This window comes from Haliotis rufescens, unplaced genomic scaffold (genome assembly GCF_023055435.1).
Source record: "Haliotis rufescens isolate VD_foot unplaced genomic scaffold, xgHalRufe1.0.p SCAF_31, whole genome shotgun sequence".
NCBI lineage: Eukaryota > Metazoa > Mollusca > Gastropoda > Lepetellida > Haliotidae > Haliotis > Haliotis rufescens.
This window is the reverse complement of record NW_025964013.1, coordinates 3,998,960-4,013,323: the sequence shown is the minus strand read 5'-3', so window position 1 is coordinate 4,013,323 and position 14,364 is coordinate 3,998,960. Positions and strand designations below refer to the sequence as shown.

Genomic DNA, 14,364 nt, shown 5'->3' with positions numbered 1-14,364 from the left:
TGCGTGTCTTCAAACAGACGTTTATAAATAGCATTATTTATAATATTTATATGGATAAGGATAGAGAGGGAGATCGATAGACATGCGTGACGTTGTCACTTGTTCATCCACGCCTAGGTGTTAGCACTCGTGTATGTCTTCATGCGTGCTACCATTCGCGTCTCCATTCAAACGTAATGTCACGCGTGTCTCCATGCAAAACGCGGTGTCACGCGTGACTACAAACAGACGTTTATAAATATTATTATGACGTTGTCACTCGCTCATCCACATACATACATACATACATACATACATACATACATACATACATACATACATACATCACTCGTAGGCGTGTACCTCCAAGAGGACTGGGGAGGGTGTGGGTTCTTTTGGATTGTTGTTTGTTGTTTGTATTGGCAAAGCAAAGGATGAAAGCGTTCTTTCGGGAGAGATGGGTGGCCCTGAAAAGGGCCGTTGGAAACAAACTTGAAACAAGCTGGGCGAGGCTTGTATCTGTTTTACATTACTTTCCTTGATCTCGATACTAGATAATAATACGGACCACTCCAACAGTCGGGTACGTCAATTCCGCGTTGAATAGTTCGTTGAAATGCTGCAATAGCCTCAGACTTGTTCTTAACCCCCTGGATGCCATTTGGACATATATGTCCCTACACAAAACGCAGTTGCTGTGCCAGAGGGACATATATGTCCTTCTGAAACGTCATGTTGAAAGAATTGAAATAAAATATTTTTGGATTACCCCAAGCCCATAGTAATTGCAACATCGCAAAAAGCAGTAAATTTCCAACACATCTGTGTCATTTTCACAACTCTACTGTCAATAAATAACGCATATGGAGTTAGTCAAATTCCCCCTGTTTACACTTTCGTTCAAATGTGCCGCCATTGATATATTTTTTCATTTCGAACAAATTGCACCGACTGATTGAAAATCCACATGCGAAGGAATGTTTGAAACCTTCATAAATATTTTGGTTAAAAGATTGAAAATGGTCAAATATCTACGCATCTATGTATTAATTAGCTGATGAAACCAACTAAATGCCCAGTTTATCGATGGTGAATGGAGTGTATATTATTTTTTTTACAGTATTTGTTCAAGGCCTCGTTCATCACATTCATATCAAAGCGTATTCAAAAACATTCATACAGTTATACATACCTACTGACATCTGTAAAAAACAGTCTGTGTGAAGATGTGCCACTTCTCATATTCATACGTATACTTAGAAATTCCATTCATGCTTACTAAACCTCAAATTCTGCAAAAACACAGAAAAGGTACCGCAACTTTTTAGCCGAAACTTAAAACAAAATGGCGACCGAAGTTGAAGGTCGCTTAGCGGTACTTTTCATGAGAGAAAAAAAGTCGAAAGCATGTCTCCCAGAAGAAACGAAAACGCACATGGTAAACTTTGACACACCCTCTTGGGTCTGTGTTGTTCATGTTTTGTGACTGATTATATGTAAGTCACGTTTTCGTATGTTTAATGAGGCGACCCAATTTATTACAAGACGTTGAAAAGTAGGTTGGTAGCAACGGCATATAGGATCTTATGCAGTGTCGAATATATTTATAATTTATTGGTTATATAAGTATATAAACAAGAACTATATGATGTTGAATTATGAACGTGTAAATGTCAGTTAAAATTACTTGAATACCGGTCCCCGATGAATCTATATATTTATTATTAGTTCGTATGTCTAAATATAAATAGCTAACTCTTTGACAGTAGAATTAATTACTAAATTATTAATAATCTTTCGTTTAATTTCAGTATGTAAATTTTGTATTCATGCGGTTTGTTATTGTTAAATACCTTATTATTATTGCAAGACTAAGTTTTTTTATTTCACGAATACAAATGAAGCTGTTACGGTTATCGACAGTTGGTTTCAATCATCCACCATAACGGGGTTGGCAAGAGCGGCAAATTTCCGATTGTTCGTCTGGAACGAAATACCGTGACCCGCGACCTTTGACATGCCACGTCACAGAGGTTACAGGTGCCCGAGTAAAACAAAATAAAGTTCGATGTTGAAATCACCAACAGTGTTAAATATGACATCCAATGTAAATATTTATACATTATATGCTTTAATCTTTATCTTCGTGCTTTGTTTATCGAATCAGCGCGATGAACACAAATCAAATATAAAAAAACGTTCGCCTCCCGCCGAGAGCATGAATATTCATAGGGATAAAAATAGCCCCATGTGACAGACGACAACATTGCGATCGAAGCTGTCCACCAAGAAGGAATAATGTCTGCGGTGGGAATTGGCGACGACGATGATTTGGGGGAGTCGATTCTCTCGATTCCGACTCCGAGTCCGACTCCCAGGAAGAGATAAGCGGTAAGTAACATTAATTCATTTTCAGTAAATTGAGTAGGTGTACTGTCAGTGTCAAAGCAATGGCGGGAATAAGAATTTGTTATTTTTTTAGCAATTTTCGAAATTGTAGGCTAGATCTACTCGTGATAGTTGTGATGTTTAAAATGTTAAAAATATCTACCATACCATGATAGTCATAGTAGAAACAGCAAACTACCTTGTTGAGTATTTCATGAAATTGATTTGAAAGAAAGTCTCTCATGGTAGTGAAGTTTTAACATGTCTACATGTGGCCTACACATGCTTTTGGTAAATCTCAGTAATATTAATGGAAAAATGTCTTTGTTAAAAATTAAATTTATCTTGAAGGACACACTGGTTCACACTTTGGACATGAAGCCATATTTTTAAATGAGTATAGTGAGTCATTCCTAAAAAATCTAAAATGTCTAACTTATTTTGAAATTTTAAAAATAGCAGGTAGCCCGGAGAAGCTATGGCCAATTTTTTTTTTTTAAATTTAGCATCATTGTAAAGCTTTTGATTTTAGTTCACACGCTGGAAATGTTTGCATCATGATTACACAATTGTTTCCCTGTGACTACTCAAGGAAGCCCTTCAGTTTTCATTTATACATTCATGTGGAGCACATATATCCTAATCTTATCTTTATGTTGTAGTTATGAAGAATAAGTCTTTCAACATGTTTAATCTGTACCCAACTAAAAAGGTCACAGGTTATACACATTAATTACAAGCAAAATATTAGCCTTGACGAAAATAAAGTTGCCACATGAATATTGATACTGTGTTGTAAAATATTCACTAGATCTACAGGGTCCTTCAATAAACTAAATATATGTCTATAGGTCTATATGAATATATATATGTGATATATTTATATCTATATTTAAATTTAAGATTGATAACAAACATAAAATACATTGGAGAAATGACAAACTTCCATGAAGCAATTTGCAAAAAGTATGTATCCAAGGGAGATATTATAGGACATAAACAAATCACATTATCTCCCCTTGATCACCAAGAAAACATGAGTCAGCAGTTGCTTAGTTCCAATTATGATAAGAAACATCCATGAAAATTTGCAAATTCAGCGATAGAAACTAACATTTTAGTCCACTAGTCCATATATTATAATGATGAGTATAACAAAACCCTATAAAATTGGCAAATGTCTACTAGTCCTTATGATACCTTAACTATTAGACTGTTTTGCAAATATATAATCAGGACAATGACATGGAAATTAATACCAGCTCACTTATCTGTAGACAAATTTCCAAACCTACCATTGTTTTAACAGTACAATGGAATTTTACCCTGTCTTGTAAAGTATTTTATTTCCAACCCTTCATTTTGATTTCGGTGTTAGGCATCACATAAAAAAATACTAAAGAGGCCAACAAATAAACAAAGCTAACCATGTCCTCACTATTGTGATTGCATTAATTTATCTGCAACCTCTTAATTCTTATGCTTTAATTTTCAACCATGTCATTATTCAAAATTATTTGAAAAGCTTTTAAATTTCATGATATTTGAATTTTGATAATACAGTTTTACTCTGTCCAGGATATGGTCTGTGAAGTGGAATGATTCATACATGCTTTTTCCATGCTCCTATGTTATTTGAATGCATGGACACACTACACATATCTATCTTTTAACAAGGAATCCTTTCCCTTAGCACTTTTATATGTGATTGAAAAGGACATTATTAATAAGAAGCATTATTTCAAATTTCAGATCACGAGGAAAATAACCAAGAAGAGGCAGGGGCCAAACCAATGGTCCGTGGCCCCTGGCTGCCCGTGCTGGACACGGACAGCTTTGACCTCGGCAACAGCATTGACTTTGCCGAGGAGTGCGGCCCTGTCAACCCCCCAGGTAACAAGAATTGATAAATACAAATATCATTAAGTGCATGAATTCATAATCAACATAGACAATGCCTGTCATCCAAAACTAAGTAAGGAATTGTTTCATATTTGGTGTCTCGTTTAGGTATAAATGTGGATATAAGTTGTATGATATTAAGATTATCATTACATGTACATGTATCAAATACAATGATATATGTCAGCATGATTTATAATAATTCATGTGGTCATAAATTATGATATATGTTTCAGATTACCATGCCCCTCCTATATGCTATTTCGACCAGCAACTCAGAGGAGGGGATGGAGGTGTTGATTTGTTCGACCTGCTGGTCAGGGAGACAAACAGGTATGCTGAGCAGTACCTGCAGGGCCGCACTCTATCACCGCAGAGCAGGGCTCGGGCGTGGAGACCCGTTGACAGGGAAGAAATGCGGGCATTTCTTGGACTCTTGTTGGCCATGGGTGTCGTCAAGAAGCCAACCATCGCTTCCTACTGGAATGAGGGGTACAAGAACTGGCTGGCATCAACACCTTCCTTCGGGGGGATCATGCCGAGGAATCGCTTCCAAGTCATCATGCGGTTCCTCCACTGCAACGACAACTCTGTTGCAGTGCCCCGAGGGCAGCCAGATCACGACCCCCTCCACAAGATCAGGCCGGTTCTTGATCTTGTGAATGGATCATTCGCAAACTCTCATGGGTATGTTACCTTTTTACTTTCTCCATTCTGATATATCATATGAAAAGTATTTGAACACCATTCATTATGGCACTTATTTCATGTTGCACTGATGTGAGGTTCTAATGAATTAATCACGGTAAATGACAATATGAAAATTACATATACCAAAAATTATGGATTTGTTACATGTACAGTAAAAAATAAAATATAAGGATCTATACCAAAACATCATCTTGACAGTAAATAAATAAGTTGTTATCCATAAATTGTGTCTATTTTGTCATCCATCAACTTCTAAGTAATGCATATCACACAATTTCTTTTTTCAGGCTGGCCCAGAGTGTTTGCGTTGATGAAAGGGTGGTTGGCTTCAAAGGGCGACATCACCTTGTACAGTACATGGCCAACAAGAAAGCACACAGATGGGGGGTGAAGTTGTGGATCCTTGCCGAAGCGGGTACTGGCTACACCCATCAAGTTCGTATCTACAAGGGCCGGAACCTTGGAGGACCACCGCCCAAGGAAGGTCTTGGGCATAGTGTGGTCCTGGACTTGATGGAACCGCATCTCGACAAGGGCCACCACATCATCTGCGACAACTACTTCAGCAGTCCGTCTCTCTGCCATGCTCTATTTGACAGGGGGACATTCTGCACAGGAGTTGTCGCCGTCCGGAGGAAGGGAATGCCGAGCTCTTTCGTTGGGAAAAGACCACCTAGGGGCTCGACAATTGTGAGAAGACAGGGTCCACTGCTGGCAGTGCTCTTTTCAGACAGGAAGGTCTTCACAATCCTTTCTACCATGGGTAGTCCAAGGTAAATTCAAAATATTAAATATACTGCTCAATATCCTGTTCATTGTTCAGCAGCGTTAGAAACTAACAGTTTCAGTCCACTAGTCACATACTAATAACATAGAGCAAAACCCTTAAACTTTGTTAAAGAAGGCACATTTCTAATAGTCCTTATAGGACTAGTGCCAATTCATAATGCTGTTAAAGCCCCATCTGCGGTAGTAACTACCGCACTCTAGTGGGCGGAGCTTATACAAGTGATTTGACAGGTCAATATGACGTCATGATAACACATACATTTCATTGGCTAATGCGTAAACGGGTGACGTCATGTAAACACCCACCCACGTGGGTCGTTTGACAACAAGGACGTAAGTTTTAATGGTAATATAAATATCTACCAAACGATTCCAAGACTTTTCAACAAACGCGTACATCTTTGGTTTCAAAACCTACCTGCCATGTCGTCTTCACATCTTCATAAAATGATACCGTGGAATGTCCACGATTTGTCAAACACACAATTTATAGTTCTAGACGAGAACAAAATTCGTTTGTCGTGATGCATATGAGCAGTGTAAATGAACAAGAAACATAACATGTGTTGGGGCACCAATCGTTATCCTGTGGTGTACGGTATATCTGCAGTTTATAAATAGCATTTCTCACAATATATACAGTAATCGGTGATTTCAACAATGTTTTTCTTCGTTGTGTTTGTCTTGCCTCATCTGGAATCTGGATGACAACGATCGTGTAAAAAACCCTGGTAATGGTCAAAAATATTTTCAAGTGATCAAAGTAGTTTCTTGTCGTTTTTTCATTGCCCAGTAGCAATGTATTTTGGCAAAGTCTCACTTGTCCGATGAAGCTCCTCATGCCGAAGTAACTCGATCCGTGAAACTTGGCGGGTCCCAGTGACCCATATCCCTGTTGATTGACATGCCAAGTGTCATTTGCATAAGGCCATCCATATTTTTTGTATGTGTTTCTCCCCTCAAGCCTCAATTAATCAGAGAGCGGGCGGATGAAATAAAATATATGACAGACTTATCAAAAAATGTCTTTCAATAATTGTGTAAGTTATTTTATGACATTTAAAAAAAGGTTCAACACTTGGTACTAGAATCTAGTCTATGAATTAATTTATGATGTAGATCGATTCGCTTTTTCCGAAAAGAATTTTTAATAAACATGGGAACAAAGATAAAGTTGACCTGGTTCTTTTATGACGGTGCAATTGTAGATCTAGTAGTATTTCTTTTATTAGATCGGTGCGCAATTTTTCACAGCGGCAGCAAAATTGAGACACGAAGACATTATATTATTTCACGTCGGAATGGAGATAAAAATATTCAAAAACGGACAGCCTCATAGACTACGAAACGATGTTCAGATAAATATTTGTTCACTTTAATTCTGTCATGTGCGTGAAAATGGGTTTCAACATTACTTTCATCAAGCTTACATTCAGGTCGCTGGCTACTTCAGTAGTGTTTTGTCTCGAAGCTCAAAGCAACAATGTTTCTCTCAGATACATTTTTCTCTCCATCCATGACGAACATCTGTCATAATGTCAATGCCTCAACAATCTTCCTGGGCAGTCGAATTCAACAATGTAATACACACGGCCTCTTTCACGGCGTCATCGCAAAGATTCCTTCCGAATACCCACCACGTGATCAGGGTTACGACCTTGGAATAAATTAATAAATTATTTTGCATTTTTAGAAAAGATTTTTTTCGTGAATATTATTATTAAAAAATATCCTGTACATGGTACTTTTTCATTGCACTGGGTATTTCTTTTATTACTTTCTAAAACTTTTTATTTTCGCCTTTCTGAACACGCGACCTCCTAGCAACCACGCCCCATGAGCGCATCGAGTTGCTGCTTACAACTGTCAAGAACTTTGCAATTTCGCTTGTCTTCAATATAAGCAACAGAACATTTTCATGTGGAGCCGAATTTGACGAAGAATTGTTCAAGATAAGGAGGGAGCCTTAGGTCATTTCGATTGTGACATTGGTGACTTTATCGTGGAGAAGGTTCCAGTTCAAGATGACATCATTCCGATTCACAAGTCGAATCGACAAGATGGCGCCTCTCTTCCCGCCCTTGCAAGTGCAACAGAAACTTTGATAAATTCAGTGCCGATTCTTGGGATTAGTGAATCAGTGTCACAGCTAGATTTCATTTTGGAACCAGATGAAGCCGAATATGTATGTTCACACTTCTTTTGTCAACCATGCGTGATACGGCACAGGCAATCGCAGTTAGGGAATGGTGCGGCCACCATGTTGCAGAAATTCGTCGATTCGAACACATTGTTTCTGGACTGAGCTAAATAAACGAAGTGTTTGGAGAGATCGTAGATACTTGGACTTGAAGAAACGGAATTAAACGTTGCAGCAGATGAAGGATTGGTGTTGACAAAACGGGAAAGGGATCCCAGATTGTATTTTAAAACTTGTGCGCGAAGTGTATCCAAATACCCCGAACAAAAAATACATGGGACAAGTGTGGATCTAATGATCAAACTCCGTTTTGTTTGTGAACATTCTGTGAAAGAAAAGGAAATTCATAATTAAAGTTGTCTTGGAATATGTGTATTGGAGTTTTCGTTTATCGTAAGTACAATATTATCCGGATACGCCTCCTGTAGGCTAAAACATCAAGTATATTCAGTTACTTATTTACCAGTTGCTTATGTGCATTGTTAACGTTGATACACGTAACTTATTCATCTATTGTAGTCAAGCTGAGAAATATTCGCGCAACGTTTGGTGCTTCAAATTAGGCCCCTTCCTAAACACTAGTTGAAAAATCTCTGTAATAATTTACGTTTTATGAATATAAACTGATTATTGTGTGGCACAAATCTAACTGTTGAATGCAAATGACCAAAACTAAACAAATATCTAATTTTCGGATTGAACTGAAAGAATCGCGTCGTCAATTTCGTATTTAAGTATCGTTACTGTTACATTAACTGAAACTGATGTTCTGCTGCTGTTCTGCCGTAAAAATATACAACACAATACACTTTGACCACAAATGCATTAAATGTGCCACATGTACACATGACCATGTGCTTTGCTATTTATAGCGCAACCGTAAATAAGCTCCTCCCACTGTGATCGATGCAGACGCCAAACACGATCGATTCGATTTTTTAGGATAAAACTACAGAAAATTTATTGACTTATATCTTGATATGGAGCCATTTGTGGTATCCATGGTTTGTCATACAAGTTGATACGAAGTTTGACGGTCAATGGTGATCTGGTTCCCGTATGGTTTTCAAAAAACGTCTCCCGACACTCGGTTGTGTTTACATTGTCAGTCATTGTTCGAAACTGAAACACCGCCACCTTGCGGGCTATTTATAGTCAGGGTGGGGCTTTAAGTCAGTATGATTCCTACTCCAGGTGTCCATTTTCTTTCATACATGTTCGCTTTGATGAGTGTCAATTACTTTAAATTTCTCATAAAGATGAAAAGAATATAGAGATTCTATGTGCAGGTTTCTGAAAAAAGTAATATGAAATATTTTATTTACAGAATGGAGGATGGGCTTAACTCACGGGGCCGGTCTGTCACTCTCCCCTCAGTCGTTAGACTGTACAACACTCTAATGGGGGGAGTTGACCTTGGTGTCTATGATCCCCAAGTCCGCTTGGACTTTCTTCTCACAGCATCAGGTAAGAATTATTTTATTTATATGAAATTCAGAATAAAATAATTTGGTAACAAGGAATTTAGGAATAACTTATAATTCTACACCTATGTCATTACTACCAACTATACGGTCATTATCCTGATAATATCAACCAATATGTAACAAATGGCATGAACTGAATACAATAACAGAATAATTTCGCATCTGGTACCACTTCCACTGTATTTTCATTGTACTGATTAATCAACGTGAACCTTATCTTCTGAACAGCTATTTCATAATGTTTGATTTTAATGTTTCATACTCATTTCATTTCAGTTAATGCCTATCATACATTCTTGAACACCCATGGTAGAACGACCTCCCGTCTGGACTTCCACATGTCCCTTCTCCACTCACTCGTCGGGAACACTCAGGTGAAGAGGAGGACTGGCAGGCCCAGGACCCAGCCTCCTTCCCGACGACTGACTGGACGTCACTTCATAGAAGTGCTGCCTGAAGGGAAGAGGAAACAGTGTGTTCTCTGCAGAAAGAGACAGAGGGTCATCGATGGCTCCGCAGGAAAGGTCAGGACCTGGTGTCCTGACTGCCACGTTGGCCTCTGTGCACGCTGTTTCCGTCAGTATCACACAGCTGATCACATTGAAGAGTGAAAGGCTGTGTGTACTGGCATATGATGGAACATGACTCATGTTCCATCATATCAACCCTTCAAGCAGTTTCCCCATCTGTGTGCTTCATTGTAAATAACTAGTGAGTGAGTAGGACTTACGCCGCACTTGCAATATTCCAGCAACATCGCAGCGAATCTTTGTAAATAGATGATAAATATATTGTATATATGTACTTATTGTAAATGTTTCATATGTGTGTATATATATTAAAGGATGTTTTTGTGAGAGAGTATGACCTAACGCCGTATTTGCAATATAACAGCAACATCATGGAGATTCATTGTTAATAGATCATTGTCTATTGTATATGATAATGTACTTATTGTAAAGAAGTGAGTTTGTTTTATGCCTCTTTTAGCAATATTGCCGCAAAAATATGGCAGTTTAAGGTACATATGTTCATATTATGTTCTCTATTTATTGTACATGTAATTACTGTGTGTATGTAAGGATCTGTTTATGAGTAGGACTTCCCACTGCATCTGCAATATTCCAGCAACAATGCAGCGAATCTTTGTAAATAGATTGTATATATTGTATATTGGTACTTACTGTAAATACTCTATTTGTATATTTCAGGATATATCTGTGAGAGTATGACTCCATGCTGTATTTGCAATATAGCAGCAACATCACAGCGATTCATTGTAAATAGATTAAATTATATTAATGATATATATATATATATACTTACTGAAAATAGAAAATGGATTTGTGTATATATTAAAGGACATGTTGGTGCGTGAGTATGATTCAACGCCACATTTGCAATATTCCAGTTAATTCGTGGCGATTCATTGTATATGGATTATCTTTTGTTCACAATTATGTACTTCATGTAAATAGAGTGAGTATGATTAATGCCACTTTCAGCAGTATTCCAGCAAAGATGCGGCACTTTTTTAAAACTTTATTGTACATAGTTTATATATTATTCACATGTAAATACTGTCAAATAAATATGTATATATTGAGAGATTTGTCTTATATATCTCATTTAAACAGTTACAAGATTTGTTACTGATGATACTTTTCAAAATATTAAATAAAGGACATTAAGGACAGTAAGTATAACAGTAAAGACCTTGGAATAAGAAATAATTTTCTAAGTCTTTCCAATTACAGCCATAAGAAAGTGGCTTATGAAAGCGTTGTTGTTCCTCTGGAATATTAACAAAATATTCAAAAATGTTCACAGATTATTCATGTATGCATTTGTAAGCATACTTTTTAATTATTAATTGATATATATACATCGATTCTCCAATGTTATCATAACCAATGACTTACATACAGCTACACAACGAAAGAAACTTTTTACTTCTATTCCTTATTATGATAAACCCTTAAAAATTGAAAATTTCTTCTTGTCCGTATTATACCTTAACTATTGGTCAGTTTGGCAAGGACTATTGGACAAGTGCCACGTCTTTGCCGTAACGTATTCTGATAAAGTTCGCTCAACTGACATAATGAAATCCATAAATTTTAGCGGTAAATGCCAAGAGCAAGCGCGGACGTGAGAGAAGACAGCAAGCCGTGAACGTATTTGTTACGGCTTGCGCTAATCTGAAATGATGTTCGTTTTTTTCGGGCGGGTAACCTGTGCCTTTTTTTTACAAATTCTTCATAGATTAACTTTTTTTTCAAATTCGTCAAACATTACCAGTTATACATAGATCTTGTTTGATTTGTATTAAATGTCCGTTGAAATATACTTCGGATAATGGTATTCATAACAGCTAGTCTACCACATCGCCATGGAAATCATTCGTTAAAAAGTTCCCGAAAGAAAGAACAATGATCGAGATCAATTTTTATTATACTTTGAACATTTCATGACAAAAATCACATATACATCCAACTGACTGTAAAAATGTTAGCTAATACAGTTCCTTTGGGTTTGTGATCAGTGGATCCATGTCTTTAATACTGCTTGATGGTCACTCAGTGGCCGCTGATGTAAGCAGGGACGGAGAGGGAAATCGGGAAAATATGACCAGATCGCAACGTTTGAATATTTGATGAATCAATGCGTTTATCATCTCCAAATTACGACAGATTGCAGACCATCACTAGAACACTAAGCTATGCTTACAGAATGATGTTCAAATATACTTACTATCTCGGTTGCTGTCAAAGATGTTATAGTAAATCCAAAATCCCAAACACCGCTGAACACGGTCGACGACATTTTGAAATATTCAAAACTAAAGCTGTCGACAACACAAAAGGCATTTTCGTATTGTTTTTGCTTCATGTGATTTTTTTTTATTGTTTTGTGTTTGTATAATCGTTATTAGTTAAAAATGAAAATAAAATAACGTTATTAAGGATTCATAAAGATACGAGACTAACTCGTTCAATCGTCTGTATGCAAATTTCGTCGACGTGCAAATGGACATGTCCGCCATCGTCCGGTAGGAGTATTTTCAGTGAACCGATTTACATGAGCCGTGAGGAATATCTTTCGGTGCAAGATAAGTAAAAATATGCCATGCATAAGGGCATGTTCTTTGCAGATTACATAGTATGATTTTCTTACTAAAAAAATGAATAATGGCCGAAAAGAAAAATCATTTATTGCAAATGAAGAAAACAGTACACTGCGTTTAAGTTTTATTTTGAAATGCGGTTTCGTTCTCTTCTTTCTAAAAGTACGTAATTTTTAATTTCATAGTTAAAGTTACACATTAAAATTTATATCAGCATGTAGGTAATAAACCACAGATTTTAGGGATAAGATTTTATTCCTAACTTATAAATAGTTTTTACATTAATATGCATTTTCCGACATGATATGCAAACGATAACGTTACAATTTCACTAATTTACGGACAAAATGGCGTCACACATATTTGAACAAATTCGTAATCGACGATTTCGCGGACGATTTTCCACGGAGATGTTTTATTTTCAACACGGTAATCGGGAAACAAACGGGCTTTCGCAAAATGTTTTTTTGTTTTTACATTGGTGGAGATTTACAACCTGACAAGACGCACAAAGTATCCAGTGCGCAATGTCAACAAAACAGCCGCCATGGACATTTTGTAAAAAATCGCATATTCAATACGTTTGCCGAGCTATAAACTACTGGTAATCACGTTAATGCTTTACAATATTTACATAGACAGTTAGGGAAATGGTTGTACTGTTATAGTGTGAAATTTGAAAATTGTGGGTTTTACCGTTGTTAAGTTACGTCGTTTTTAGACGAAGGTGTGCAGTTTCCAGAACGTCACTCGCAAAAAAACTCGGCACAGCGATAGTACACAGGCTATTTTTAGGTGGCAGCCAGAGGGTTAAACCAGTGCGAGCTCTGCGATAAGATCGTCTCCGATTCATCAGGCCACTATTGTCCAGGAATAGACTTTACTCATCCACGGACATTCGTCACTGTTTGTCTGATAATGATATTTATAAACGTCTGTTTGAAGACACGCATGACACCACGTTTCCGTGGAGACGCGAATGGTAGCACACGAGTGCCAACTCCTCGGCGTGGATGAACGGGCGACAACATTTTGCATGAAGACAAGAGTAACAAAAAACACACGCCACGTTGGTATACACGAGTTCCAACACCTCGATCTGTACTTCTAGTAACGTCTGTTTGACGACACGCATGACATCACGTTTTGCATGGAGACACGACATGTCTGTGCATGTCGATTCACCCTTAGAATTCAGGCGTCCGTTCCACAGCATGATCGTAGCGCTAAGGTGATCGCCATTCACATACTTTAACTTAGACGAACGACTGTCATTGCTCTACAATACGATCGCCTTGTGGAACGAGACCTTGCACCTCAAAGTTTACAATCCCATCATAATACCCGATGATGTCATTTGTGGAATTTTGTTGCAAGAACCTTCGGCGATGTTACGTCAACCAAGCAACCAAGTTGCTTCATCATCGACTGTGTATAAGCTCGCCTCAGTGATCTATCATCTCCACACGCACTCGGCACACACCCTTCACACCCTCCTCCGCTCTCCCTCCTCCTCCCTCCCGCCTTCCTCCTTCCCGCCTTCTCGGACGTGCCGCCATCTTGGATACGCACGCATGACTCACAATGCCCCTCTTCGCGCGTGCGCAGAACCACTTCCGGTCCTGAAGTGGGGCACACAACTACTCACCACACACCTCTGAAGCGAGTATCTTAACACACACACACACACACACACAACTCACGCACGCAGGCACGCACGCACACACACGCACACACACACACACACACACACACACACACACAACTCGCGCGCACGCGCG

General features: G+C 38.0%; 1 protein-coding gene across 1 annotated transcript; it reads left to right on the top strand.

Annotated features, from left to right (window-relative positions):
- The first annotated feature begins 2,323 nt into the window (after positions 1-2,323).
- LOC125371771 (piggyBac transposable element-derived protein 2-like) lies at positions 2,324-10,067 on the top strand. Its single transcript, XM_048380492.1, has 6 exons — positions 2,324-2,370; positions 4,120-4,260; positions 4,506-4,956; positions 5,268-5,753; positions 9,297-9,436; positions 9,733-10,067. Exons 2-6 carry the CDS (start codon positions 4,161-4,163, stop codon positions 10,065-10,067), a joined length of 1,512 nt encoding a protein of 503 aa, XP_048236449.1. The 5' UTR covers positions 2,324-2,370; positions 4,120-4,160.
- Positions 10,068-14,364: the final 4,297 nt, after the last annotated feature.